The sequence below is a fragment of the Gracilinanus agilis genome, chromosome 1, assembly GCF_016433145.1.
Source record: "Gracilinanus agilis isolate LMUSP501 chromosome 1, AgileGrace, whole genome shotgun sequence".
Classification (NCBI taxonomy): Eukaryota; Metazoa; Chordata; class Mammalia; order Didelphimorphia; family Didelphidae; genus Gracilinanus; species Gracilinanus agilis.
In genome coordinates, this window is record NC_058130.1 from 778813779 (window position 1) to 778827376 (window position 13598).

At 52.5% G+C, this 13598-nt stretch overlaps 1 protein-coding gene across 1 annotated transcript; it reads left to right on the forward strand.

Moving 5' to 3' along the window:
• The first annotated feature begins 260 nt into the window (after window positions 1–260).
• On the forward strand, window positions 261–11530 carry DRG1 (developmentally regulated GTP binding protein 1). The gene is made up of 9 exons (XM_044658887.1): window positions 261–373; window positions 677–800; window positions 1141–1316; window positions 4131–4200; window positions 5330–5499; window positions 7193–7323; window positions 9996–10163; window positions 10295–10417; window positions 11238–11530. The coding sequence occupies exons 1-9, from the start codon at window positions 332–334 to the stop codon at window positions 11335–11337; spliced, it is 1104 nt and encodes a 367-aa protein (XP_044514822.1). The 5' UTR covers window positions 261–331; the 3' UTR covers window positions 11338–11530.
• Window positions 11531–13598: the final 2068 nt, after the last annotated feature.

A 13598-nucleotide genomic window follows, 5' to 3' on the forward strand; every position in this document is an offset into this window, starting at 1 on the left:
TGGGGTGTGGAAGATCTCGTGCGACGGCTCAGCTACCGGACGTTCTCCGGAGCCCAGCGCCGCCTACCAAGGAGGAGGAGGGAGCAGAGGCAGAGGGGGCGGGGCTTCTTTCTTCCCTCCTTCGCTCCCTCCCAGCAGCCCTCCGGTTCCGCTCTCGTCCTTGCGCCGCGGTGCTCTCGCGACGTTTGCCGGGGCCGGGACTGCGCCTGAGCTTGCGCCTGCGCAAAGGGACGTGCGGTCTCGCGGTACTCTTGCTCAGGCCTGGGGTAGCGGCGGCGCCGGCAGCTGGAACTGGGAGACCTGGCCGGTCAGGACCGGGAGCGGCGACACCATGAGCGGAACCTTAGCCAAAATCGCCGAGATCGAAGCCGAGGTAACGAGGACGGGGCCCGCCTTCTCCCCGCGGGGCCGGAGCCGGAGCCGGAGCCTGGGCAACTTCTCCAGTGACCTGGGAGGGCCCAGGGGGTGGGGAGGTATGATTTTGGCCGCTGCGTCCTGGGGGGGTCATACCTGGGGGCGGGGCGGCCTTGCTTAGTGAAGCTGAGGACTCTTGTGTTCGCCCACGCCTCCGCAGTCGGGGCGCGCCGGGCTCTGGCTGGGGCAGCTGGGGTCTGGCCGTGGGGGAGCCGGGGGGAAAGCGGGGCCTCTTCACTCGTGCTTCCGCCCCTTTTCCTAGATGGCTCGGACTCAGAAGAACAAGGCCACGGCGCACCACCTGGGGTTGCTCAAGGCCCGGCTCGCCAAGCTGCGCCGAGAACTCATCACCCCCAAAGGCGGTGGCGGCGGGGGACCCGGAGAAGGTAAGGTATGGGGTAGTGGACGGGGTGGGGGTGAAGGGGGGTGCGCGAGTGTCACGGCTCTTCTGCTTTAGACCATGTCCTTCCATCCCAGAATCAATACTGGGTGTTGGTTCTAAGACAGAAGAGTGGAAAGGGCTAGGCAGTGGGGGTTAAGTGACTTACCTGAGGTCACACAGCTAGGAAGTGTCTGAGGTCAGATTTGACACCTATGACCTCCTAGCTCTGTGCTCTATCCACTGAGCGGCCCAGCCGCCCTTTAGAGCGAGTCCCAGGCAGGGTGGCCTAGGCATCCAGAGGTTCCTAGAGGAACTTGGTGCTGAAATGTTGGTTGGTGTTTTAGGTTTTGATGTGGCCAAGACTGGTGATGCCCGCATTGGATTTGTGGGGTTCCCGTCAGTGGGGAAGTCCACGCTGCTCAGTAACCTGGCTGGGGTGTACTCTGAGGTGGCTGCCTATGAGTTCACCACCCTTACCACCGTGCCAGGAGTCATCAGGTACAAAGGAGCCAAGATCCAGGTGAGCCAACAAGTTTTAGCGAGAAGATGGGGAGCCTGGCTCCAGGAAGGGAGAATGCCCATTGTGCTAGCTGCCTCCCGGGCTGGGGGTGCTGAGGAGGTGCCAGACAGGAACGGAGAGGTGGCTTTGTATCCTGAAGCCTTTTAGACAGGGAAGCATGGGCAATGTTTTGGAGTCCACTTCTGGCCAGGCTTTGGGGAAGCCTTAGAAAAGTGCTGAGTGACACTCCTTGGGGCTTGGGTTCAAAAGAGGACACAAAGTCTCTTGAATGCACCAAATAAGTACTGTGGGGAAGGAAGAGTTCAATTTAGGGAGGTCTTTAGGCAGTGAAAGAGGTTTCAAGGAAAGCAGAGGCAGAACAGCCCCTGAGCACCCCCGAGAAAGGGCCAGTTAAAGTGAGGGCTGAGGAGGCAGCTGGGTAGCTCAGTGGATTGAGAGTCAGGCCTAGAGATGGGAGATCCTAGGTTCAAATGTGGCCTCAGACACGTCCCAGCGGTGTGACCCTGGGCAAGTCACTTGACTCCCATTGCCCACCCTTACCACTTTTCTACCTAGGAGCAAATATACAGAAGTTAAGGGTTTAAAAAAAAAAAAAAAAAGTGAGGGCTGACTGAGGAAGAGTGGAGCAGAGTAGACTCTCCCAGGATCAGGCACCATGTTCTGATTTGACCATATCCTTCTGCTTCTAGTAGCTTGATCTTAAATCCAGTGTTAATGATTGTATTCCATTCAGTCTTTGCTGTGGGTTAGGCATTGGAGAAAGAAAAGGAACCCAGTGTTCCTGCCCTCAGGGAACTTATCTTCCTACATCTAGCTAAGTCCTACAGGTGAGTTGAGGAGGGAGCATGAAATAGCTAGGATGGAGAAAGCCTCCCATGGGAATCCCAGTTACATTTTGCCAGGGAGTTTGATGTCTTTGGAGTTAGCCAGCAAGCATTTCCTTAGGTCCTATTCAGTGCCAGGCTCTTAACTTCTAGAAGGAGAACAACACTGATTGGGGGATTGGCTAGCAACTGAGGAATCAGGAGAAACCTTGAAGAAAGCATCAAAGGTCTAGATTCCTGTGCTTGTGGCCCAAGAGAGATGTGAGAGATGTGGAGGGAGCGGATCAGCAAGAATGAACCATTGATCAGATGTAGGGGGTGAGTGAGAAGGAGATTTGTCATCTGGCCTGGGAAGAGGAGTAGTGGGAGTCTTGGGGGAAAGGGAGTGAGTTCTGTTTGGGACCCTTTGGGTTTAAGATGCCTGAGGACATCCAGGTGGAGATAGCAAACCAGTCTCGGGCCTATGAAGGTTGATTTGGGAGATATTTGCATGGAGATGACAGCTAAGTCCCAGGGCTTTACTGTTGCATGGAAACTTTTGGCCAGATCCCTGCCTTCTGAGCCTGTGGGCCTCTTTGCTGAGGTCAGCTGGGCACCCACACTGAGTTTGTTCAATTGAGACCAGCCAAGGTTTGGAAAAGGCTGGGTGTGAAGATTCCACAGAATCTGGTATTGGCTGCTCAGCTCGAATAGGGCACCACGCATGACAATGACTGTAGACAGACGTGCCTTTTTCACTCCGGGAGGGGTGAGTTGGCACAAGATTAGCCCATTGCCTGGGCAGACATCCCCCTCTGGCCTCCTCAGTAATAGTGAAAGCTAATGCCTAAATATGGCCAATTGACATGGATAATCCGTGTCATATTGCTTGCCTTTTCCAGGGGCGGGAGGGAAGGAGGAAATTTGAAACTTGAAATTTTTAAAAAAGAATATTTTTTTAAATTTCACATGGAATTAGGAAATATTTAATGATATGAATAAAAATAGATTAAAAAAATTTTAAGGTGCTGCATGGAGCCCTTGAGGCCTGCAGAGTGCCTCACATATTATAAGCCTCCCCCAAACTCTGGGAGAGAAACAGCACCTGTATTACTCGATGTGAGGGATGAGAACAACAGAGCTGAAACTCAGAAGTTCTGTGACTTGGGCAGGATCAGATATAGGACCTGAACCACCATCTTCTGTCTTAAGATCTAGCCCCTGTGACCTCCCAGATCTCAGAGAGGTGAGAGCATGAGAAATCTAGGCTGGGCTGGGCTGGATGGTGAATAAAAAGGATCTTACTCATCCCCAGGTATTGTGGCTTTGGCTGCTTTTGTAGCCTGTTAAAGAAATTTCCTCAGAAGCTGCTGAAGGTTTAAAGGTGGAGGGCTGTGAGTAGGGATTAACCCACCATATCAGGAGCTTTATAGAAAGCAGTGACAGCTCATGCTGGCCTTTCTGATGCTACTGAATGGCAGGGGTGTCCCACAAATAGTTGAGGCCTCTGGTGGTGCCCCTATCCTCCTAGCTTGGTCTTTCTGACCCCCCAGGGTCCCTTCTCAGGTGCATTAATACACGAATGTGCCATCATTCTCTGAGGATGCCTCTGCATGGTGGAGACAGTGCCAGGCAGGCTCCTCAGCACAGAGAGTTCTGGTACTAAAGGATTCGCAGTCCAAGTCTGTGCTGTCCCACATTGAAGGTTCCAAAGTCTGTTCTTTGACTCAGTAATTGCATTCTTTTGGTGGCTTCAGCACATGCTTCTCTGTTTCTCTGACATCTTTGTATAATGATTTAGTTGTCAATAGTCAGCTCCATACTTGGTTTAACCCCATCCCCAGCCCTTCGGCATGTGCCTTGTGTGCAGCTTTTAGATCTCAAAAGCGATCCTAGAAAAGAGGACCAGTAAGAAAAACAGACAGACACAGAGACACACAAAAACACAGCTGGCTTGTTCCATCCGGTGCCTTTTGTTCATCCTTTGCTTTTTGCTCCTTTCTTGGGGCAGCTCCTAGATCTCCCAGGGATCATCGAAGGTGCCAAAGATGGGAAGGGCAGAGGCCGGCAAGTCATTGCAGGTATGTGAAAAAGCCCGCCTGCAGAAATGCATTTGTTTGAGTTTACGTTATGCCTTTAAGATGTTAGGAAATGAGCTCAGTGCTGAGACAGAGGGCCCTTGTGGTGGTCAGGTGCCCCAGGCCATCTGGTAGCTACTTGGCCTTGGCCAAGTCACCTAGGATCTGTGAGGAAATGAGGAAACTCAAACTGAGGCCCCCAGAGGCAAAGACTCTTCCTCTGATCTCCCAGAAAACCTGTGGCAGAGCTGTCAGTCCACTTTAAGTACCTCAGAGGAACAGGCACAGTTGTGTTGTCCCCAAGACGTAAAGTGCCTGTCATTGGAATGCCCGACTTGTGGCAGTGACTCCTCAGGTCCTTGCATGTGCCTTCGGGGTGTTCTGCAGACAGGCTGGGTCAGAAGCGCTGGCTGGACCGCATGGTCTCTGGAGTGGGGCTTCCTTGGGAGCCTTAGCTCTGCTGAGTCAGCACAAGCCAGAGGGCGCCTCTCCCAACAGAGGCAGTGTGCTCCCCTCCACTGTGTGCTAGAAGCCCCACATCCCACACAAGAAGAGGAGCATAGCATTAGGGCCTTCCTCCTCCTGGGTCTTGGACGCCCACTGTGGAGAAGTGGCAGGGCTCAGCAGGCTCAGGGCAAGGCACAGCCTCCCCTTCCCCCCCACTCAGTTTTCTCATTTGCAAAATGGGATGATGATCCTCTCAGAAAGGTTTCCCAAGGCTTTGTGAGGCTCACGTGAGGCACATTTGGTTAAAGCACCCTGTACTGCCCACTGACCTGGCTGTCAGTCACAGGGTTAGGTTACCAGCACTCTTTGTTTCTCAGCTCTCCTTGTTGGCCATTTCCCTGCTTCAATGGGATGCTATTTTGGTGTAGGGAGCCCCTTGCCAGGCCTGTGCTCTCCTAGTGTAGTCTTAGAGGGCTGCCTTGGGTGTGAAGAGGAGTAATGACCTGTCCAGGGTCTCAGGGGACTTTGGACTCTCTATTCTTGTTTTATTGACCTCGAAGTGAGGAGCAGGATTCCTGGTTCTTTGGGCCTCCTGGCTCACCGAGGTTCCATGTTGGTGGGTCTCAATCTGGCAAGGGGAGGGAGTGTACTGGGGCAACAGCAGGCTCTTCTCTTCATTCTTCAGTGGCACGGACCTGTAACTTAATTCTGATTGTTCTGGATGTGCTGAAGCCGCTGGGCCACAAGAAGATCATTGAGAATGAGCTCGAGGGCTTTGGAATCCGCTTAAACAGCAAGCCCCCCAACATTGGCTTTAAGAAGAAGGACAAAGGAGGCATCAACCTCACGGCCACGGTAAGTCCTGCTTACTCTGCCTGGGTGGCAGCAGCATCTCCCCTCCTGGACCGGCCTTGTGGTCCCCAATTGTTGGGGAGGAGCCGGGGCTTCCCTCTCCTCAACTGAGCTGCCACTTCTTCCATGAAGCTTTTCATGATTCCATCTGCCATCCCCGGTGCTCTCTTCTCTCTGCTAATAGTCACTTTGCATTGACTATCCTTTGGGTGGGCTCTTCTCCTATATTGAGCGCAGTATTGGCTTGGATTTTGTTTCTGTCCCCCAAGCCTAACACAGAAGGGATTTGGTAAATGCTTGTCTTTTTTTTTTTTTTTTTTTTTTAACTCCTTCCCTTCTGTCTTAGAATCAATACTGTGTATCAGTTCCAAGGCAGATGAGCAGTAAGGGTTAGGCAATGGGGGTTAAGTGACTTGCTCAGGGTCACACAGCTAGAAAGTATCTAAGGGCAAATTTGAACCCAAGACCTCCTGTCTCTAAGCCTGGCTTTCTGTCCACTGAGCCATTTCCTCTCCCAGCCTTGGTAAGGCCCTGAAAGTGCTCTGAAACCTTCCCATTGCTGGTGTTTGCCTTTTTCCTGTTCTTAGGGACAAAGAGCTTTCTCTCATACAGCTGATAACAGTCGGGAATGCCATCAGCTCCCTCTCCTTTGACTTCTTTTCTGTCAGGGATGCTTCTTTGTCTTATAAACCTTATTAATTCTCAAAGTGTCCCAGAGGTCAGGCCGGGATTAGAAATCTCAGCAGATTCTTCCCTCCCCCCGTTAGTGCTTTCTCAAGTTCTCCCAGTTGTACTGATTTTGTTCATGAAAACACTTTTCAAATTAATATCATTTATCTTTTGTGAGAGTTTCTAGCCTTTGTGCCCCAGGCCGAGTTGTAAAAGAGACTTTTATCCATCTTTCTCTGGTTTCTTAAATCATGTGACCTTTTTCCTCACGACCATTTTTGTTGTGGCCTTTGGGGTTGGTTTTGTTTGGTTTTAAATGATTTCCTATGAAAATGGACATGATTCCGAGAAAGCGGAACACTAGTGCTGGGAGTTAGTGTACCCCAGTTGGCCTGAGCTTTTATTTGTTTTGGTTTATTTTTAACTCTTTACCTTCCATCTTAGACTCAATACTATGCATTGATTCCCAGGCAGAAGAGCAGTAAAAACTAGGCAGTGGAGGTTAAGTGACTGGCTCAGGATCACACAGCTAGGAAGTGTCTGGGGCCAGATTTGAACTTTTATTTTTTAAAGGTTTTATTATTTCATTTTATACCAGTTAATTTGTCCACCACTATTGCTTTTTTTTACTATTAAGAAAAAGGCTTCTAAAATAAAAAATGCAAAACCTCAAAGTACTCCTGGGAAGCGTTTAGCACATGGGGAGAGGCTATTAATATTTTTTTAATTAACAAATACTTATTTTCTCCCCTTCCCACCTTCCTTCTCTACCAAAAAAAAAGTTAAACAGAACTCTTATAACCAGTCTGCATAGTCAAGCAAGACAAATCTCTACACTGAATTTGTCCCCCAAAGTGCATTTCCTTCTGCATAGTGAGGTCCCATCCTTCGCTTCAGGAGGTCAAAGTGGACTTTTCACTAAGAGTGAGGCTCTGTGGGTGCAGGCCCCAGATGGTGATCCCGGGAGAGGGTGGGGCAGGGAGAGGATGCCTTGCCTCTGCTCAGCGTACCCTCTTGGTCTGCCTAGTGCCCTCAGAGTGAGCTCGACGCTGACACCGTGAAGAGTATCCTGGCAGAATACAAAATCCACAATGCTGATGTGACCCTGCGCAGCGATGCCACGGCCGACGACCTCATTGATGTGGTGGAAGGCAACAGGTGCTGACCAAGGGGCTCAGAAGGGCCGGAGCTGCCACTGAGGTCCCTGGGGAAGGGGATCGGAGCCTCTATGGCGCTAGGTGGGCTTCCGATTATCCTTTATCAGGATAAAGGGAGCTCGTGAGCTGCTTCTAAATTGGTGGGAGGTTTCTAGTAGTGGAAGACCATCAAGATCTGCCCCATTCCAAAGTCTTATCACTGCCAGGGACAAAGATGGCATGCTTGTCAGATTTCGAAATGGTGTGATGTTTGAGGGCATTTGGTGGCTCAGTAGATAGAGAGCCAAACCTGGACATGGAAGGTCCTGGGGTCAAATCTGGCCTCAGACACTTCCTAGCTGTGTGACGCTGCACAAGTCACGTAACCCCATTTCCTAGCCATTACCGCTCTTTTGCCTTAGAGTTGTTACTAAAATGGGAGGTATTGGCATAAGGAAGAAAGAAAGAAAATTGCCCCAAGCTCAGAAGGAAGGCAGAGTCCAGATCCAGAGCCAGCTCAGAAACCCTGGTCGAGCCCTTCCCTGAGAGAGTTGTCCTTCGTAGGCCTGTGCTTGAAGATCCTCAGGGAAGGGGGCTCACTGACACCTGCGGCAGCTGGCCATTGTCATTATAGGATGGTTTCTCTGGGCTCGACACTGCTGAGCTTCTTGTTAAAAAGGTTTCCTGACTTCAGGCCTAAATCTGCCTCTTTGAGCTCCGCTTCTGGCCTCTGGGGCCAAGCCAAATAAGTGTTTTCCCTGTCTCATGACCAGGAACCCTTCAGGTGCTTGAAGGCAGCTCTCCTCCCTTCTAAGCTTTCTTTCTCCAAATTCCACCTCCCGATCCTTTCCACCACTCCTTCTGGGACAGGATCTTGGGGGCACTGGCCATCCTGCTGGACCTCCAGTCTAGAAACATCCCCCCCCCCTTTTTTAAAGCATTTTTCCAAGGTTACATGATTCATGCTGAGTCCCTCCCCTCTTCCTCCTGCCCACCCGGAGCCGGCAAGCCATTCCACTGGGTTATAGGAACATTCTTCTTAGAGCAGACCGCCCCCATTGGAGCAGGACACCTGTGGTGACTGACCAGGGCTAAGGATGGAAGACTTTCTCTCTCTCCTAGAGCCCGAGATCTCATTGGCTTTCTGGGATTCCTTTTCACTCTGCTGACTCAGTGATTCACAGTCCCCATGTTTTTCAGACAAACTACTCTCTAGCTACCCCTTCCTTGTTTTATACTTAGGACATTGAGGCTTTGAACCCAGGGTAAGCCCTTTATATTTACCCTAATCAAATGTTATCAAATGAAGTTGGGCCCAATGCACCAGCTCCTCAAGATCCAGTGCGTCTTGCCGCGAGAACATTGGGCTGATTCTAGTAAAATAGGACTCAGTTGGCTTGAAAATGTCAATTCATAACACATTCAAACAGTCCACTTTGCAAGGTCAAAATGGGGCAATCCCATTTCACCCGTGATTTGTTTGGAGAGCATCAGGGGTTTTACTAGCATCAGCAGGGGAATAGGGCAGCCAGGAAAGTCAGAGAGAGGCGTGGTCTCAGGGAAATCCTGCCCTGGCCCAGCCTCATTGGCAGTTTAGTGATAGCCCCATTTTGGGAAAGGTATCCAGAGGAGGGCCACTAGCAAAGGGCCTTGCATCCAGCCCTGTGAGTTCATGGAAAGAACTGTGAGGAAAGAAGATAAGACAGTTGGCTTTGAGTGCCTGAAAGGCTGTCGGCATGGAAAGTGCTTTACGTTTATTCTCTCAGGCCCCAAAGAGCAGAACTAAGACCAGAGGGTGGACATCGCAAGGAGGCAGATTGAGGCTCAGCATCGGGGGAACGTTTCCTGGCAATGAGAGTTACTCCCAAGGGGATTGGCTGCTTTGTTAGGTAGGGAGCTCCCTGTCATCAGAGGTCTTCGAGCAGGGGCTGCCTAGGGATGTGGCAGAAGGTACTCTGGGACCAAATGACCTTCAAGGTCCCTCTCAACTCTTGGATTCTGTGATTCTCCGTGAGGGGGCCTCCACAAGATAATCTCTGTCTCTGGTCGCTGAGTCTCCCCCATCCACACCATGGCATTGGGTAGTTCTGTTTCTTGATTTCCCCTTCTCTCGGTGTCACCTGAGGAGTGCTGGCTGCCTTATCCAGTTCACACTATGTTGGGATCCCCAAGACTGGGCTCCATTGAGGTTACATAGTCCTCATATCCGATGTTCCTGTAGCCTTTTTTAAACCCTCACCTTCCGACCTAGAATCAATTCTGTGAAATTGGTTCCAAGGCTAAAGAGCATCAAGGGCTGGGCAATGGGAGTTAAGTGACTTGCCCAGGGTCACACAGCTAGGAAGTGCCTGAGATCAGATTTGAACCTGGGACCTCCTGTCTCTGATCCTGGCTCTCAATCCACTGAGCCACCCAGCTGCCCCCTATTCCTGTAGCCTTTAACCTGTGCAGTGTGGACCATGTGGACTCAGTGAAGGCCACACATCCACTGGTGGCCCTCTGCCTGAGCCCAGGTCTCCTCTCCCAGGACCTCCATGGCTCTTGCTGGTTTTGGCTCCAGTTACCTCGTGAGGAGGGTCTTGGTTTGTGGCCAGAAGAAGGGGAGGGTGTTCATCGCTGCTTGCATTCACTCAGCACTTCTGCCTGCTGGCCCTGAACGGCCTCCCCAAATTTTCTATTGCCTCCTTGCCCCAGAGTTTACATCCCCTGTATCTACGTGCTGAACAAGATCGACCAGATCTCCATCGAGGAGCTGGACATCATCTATAAGGTGCCGCACTGTGTGCCCATCTCTGCTCACCACCGGTGGAATTTTGATGACCTCCTCGAGAGAATCTGGGACTACCTGCGCCTAGTGAGGATGTAAGTCTCACCTCACCCAGCGGCCAGCCTGCGGCTCTTGAGCCAACATGGCCTCGGGCTGCCCAAGAGCCAGCAGGATTCCTGTGAGGGGGCAGGGCAGCACCTGCTAATCTCTGCTCCCTGTGTCCTAGCTACACCAAGCCCAAGGGACAGCTGCCGGACTACACCTCCCCCGTGGTGCTGCCTGACTCCCGGACCACAGTGGAGGATTTCTGTATGAAGATCCATAAAAACCTCATCAAAGAATTCAAGTAGTGAGTCCTGGGCAGGGCTGGGCGGGAGCCCCTGGGGATGGTGCTGGAAGGAGGCCTCAAGTGGACCAAGCCTGGCCTGGGGCAGACAGGATGGGAGGTTTTGTGTGGTCACTGGCTCTCCCTTCCCGGTGCATGGGGCTTTGGGCTTTCTCATGGGCTGCTGGTCTGCAGATCCCTGGATCTCTAGTTCCCCTGTGGTCAGTCTGAGGTAGCAGAGGGTGGGCTGCTTCCTGAGCTCTGCAGGAAGTGGCAGGTCTGGTATAGGCGGCCTATATGTGCCCACAGTGACGTGGGAGGAGACCGAGCAGGGTTGAGAGTCAGGAGAGGCTGTTCTCATCTTCCTCATCTATAAAATGGGGACAATGGCCCTGAAGGTCATACTCTACATAGTACTCCTTACCCCAGTTTTACAGCTGAGGCACCCCAGGATTAGCAGCTAAGTGACTTGCACACAGTCTGGAGCTGGAGGGGAGCTTTGGGGTCATCTTCATTTCTCAGAGGAGGCCCCTGAGGCCAGAGACATCAGACAACTTTTTCAGCGTCACCCAGGGAGCAAGTGGGAGCCTGGGTTGTCCTGCCTCCGGCCGTTTGCCCCCTTTCTAAGAAGCCACAACAGCACACACCTTTTCAGTTGTTAAGCACTTGCTTTCACCCTCATCCTCGAGGGGGCTCCGCCAGCCCAGAATTGAGAAACCAAGGCTGGGCAGTCCCTCCGCTTACCCTGCGCCTCGTGGTTTCTGAGGCAGGAAGTGTAGCCTTTACTCTGGGGATGCTGAAAGCCAAGGAGAAGGCCCCCTGCTAATCCTCCGCTCTCTCCTAGCGCGCTGGTCTGGGGCCTGTCTGTGAAGCACAACCCTCAGAAGGTGGGGAAAGACCACACGTTGGAAGATGAGGATGTCATTCAGATTGTCAAGAAGTGAAGCGACCTCTGGTGCTGTTGCTGCCACCTCCACCGCCGCTGCCACCAAGGAGAAGGCCTGAACCCTGTGCCCTCAGGGCCATCCCGGGCTCAGGAGCAGAGCGCAAGAGGGCACTTACTGAGCTTCCCTTCCTTAGCGCTGTCATTCACTTCTGGGGAACCACATAAAGAGTCCAGCTGGCTGGTGGCTCCCAGCGTGTGTGCCTCTGTTTGTGTGGGCCAGCGAGTCTGGGGGACGGTTAGCCGTGAGACTCAGAAGTGGCATAGTCTAGGCCTGGGGCACTGCCTGCTTCACTCCTGGCACTTTGGGGATGGGAACAGGAGGGAGCTTTTGTCAAGGAGAGGAAGTGGCTGGAACCAGGGATGGTTGATGGCTAGCCTTTCTGCATAGGCCATTTCCTCTCTGACTTGGCTCTGTGCCCTTCCTCTAAGCACAGGTGCCTTCGAGAGCGGGGCACCCACTGAGAACCCGGAGGGGTATCCCTGGAAGCAGGGAGGCTCTCCCTGTAGGAGACTGCTGGGACTGGGGTCCAGACCTGGCAGGCATCCAATAGCTCAGAGGAGGGACCCCTTTGGAAAAAAGGCCAAGAGGCCTTAGTCCTGAGTTCAGGCAGCACAGGGCCATGCTATTGAGTGCCCAGAAGAAGCCCTGGTTTTTTTCCCCCTGCTCTCCCTTTGGCCTTCTTACTGTTGGGTTGCTCGTTTTCCTCTGACAGCCCTGTCTCCCTCTCTGTGCCTGGGCCCTCCTGGGGCTCCCTGGACATTGCTTCGGTCAGCAGCAGCACTAAGAGGCAGCCAACCCCACTGCTGGAGCCAACAGCTTTTCTCCCCAAGGGGCCAGTTCTCAGTTGATTGCTCAGAGTTCTTCCAGGTTGGAGGTCAGAAGTCTTAGCGTTTTCTGGGGTTGCTTTCTAAACCTGTGGGAGCTCTGATGACTCCTGGGAGGAGAGGGGGACAGTGTCTTAGGCCACTGTGCCACTGGGGAAGAGAACTCCAGTTGGCACCAAGGGGAGTTAGGCCCTGGACCCTTTAGGGGCATTTCCTAGTCATTGCCAGCCGTGGCCCCCACGGGAAGAGGAGTGAGTGGTTGGGCCCAAAGGAAGGAGATTCTCCCAGACTCCAGGCTCCATGTCGGATTATGTCACTGCCCCCCTCATGTCATCCTCTCCTGCTTACTTGCCAGAGCTGAGAGGAAAAATGAGCTTTTACCGGGCACCCCTTGTGTGCTAAGCACATTACAAATGCTGTTGTTGAGTACTTGTCAGCAGAGCACCGAGGGCCAACCTCTGCCACAGACAGGCCTTGCCCTCTGGGAATCTCCTCAGGTTAAGACAGGCCTTCATCAGAGGACAGGATCCTGGGAGTGAGCATGGTCCGAGGCCTGAGGGGAAATGCCAACCCCACACCAGTGGGCTCTGAGCCACCATTCTTTCATGTGTGGGTTCCCTGGCAGAAGAGCAGTGAGGACTGGACTATGGGGGTTAAATGACTTGCCCAGGGTCAAAATGCTAGGAAATATCCAATGTCAAATTTGAACCCAGAACCTCTTGCCTCCAGGTCTGGCTTTCTGCCCACCCCACCAGGATGAGGAGCAGTTCCTCCCACACTGATCCTTTGGTCTCATTCACTTCTCTGTAGCAATGCATTGAGACTAGATTGGTATGGCCAGAGGCCAGCCTAGAGGAGGAGGGAGTCAGGATGTGGGAGCTGCAAGGTGGGCATAAAGGGCAGTGACTAGACAGGAGTAACTGGGATGGTGTGTGTGTGTGAGCATGGTGGAAAGGAAGGGCAGAGGTGGAGTCGTGGAATTCTCAAAGGAGCCTTGGAGATAGCCCAGCTATGGGAAGAAATGGGCCCAGAGCCCTTGGGTGGGGAGAGGGCAATGAATGGGACAGTGAAAGGCTGGTAAAGTTATCACTGGACCCTCTGAGGCAAAAGGGCCCACCATGCTGGAGCCTTGGCATGGAGCTGCCTCCTGCCCCCATGAGGAGTTCATGGACTCATTTCAGCCAATACCAAGACCTTTGTGCAGATGACTGTGTGGGGCTGAGAGAGAACCGGGGCCTGGAAGACAATTCACGCTAAATACATTGGAGAGGGCAATAGCTTCCTGGGGAAAATTGGCCTTTGAGCTGGACTTAAAAGGAAGGACTGAAATTAGATATAAAGGTAGAGGAACCAGTCACGGCAGGACCCGATGGCATGTTACGTTTTAGAAATAGTCTCATGAATGGGGAAGAGGGGCAGAGATGCTCCAAATAT

Bases quoted from the DNA above. Each gene is read 5' to 3' on its own strand.
- DRG1 (XM_044658887.1), top strand. From the start codon at position 332: ATGAGCGGAACCTTAGCCAAAATCGCCGAGATCGAAGCCGAG. The intron at 4,201-5,329 runs GTATGTGAAAAA...TTCATTCTTCAG, and splicing joins AGGCCGGCAAGTCATTGCAG to TGGCACGGACCTGTAACTTA. The intron at 10,418-11,237 runs GTGAGTCCTGGG...GCTCTCTCCTAG, and splicing joins CTCATCAAAGAATTCAAGTA to CGCGCTGGTCTGGGGCCTGT.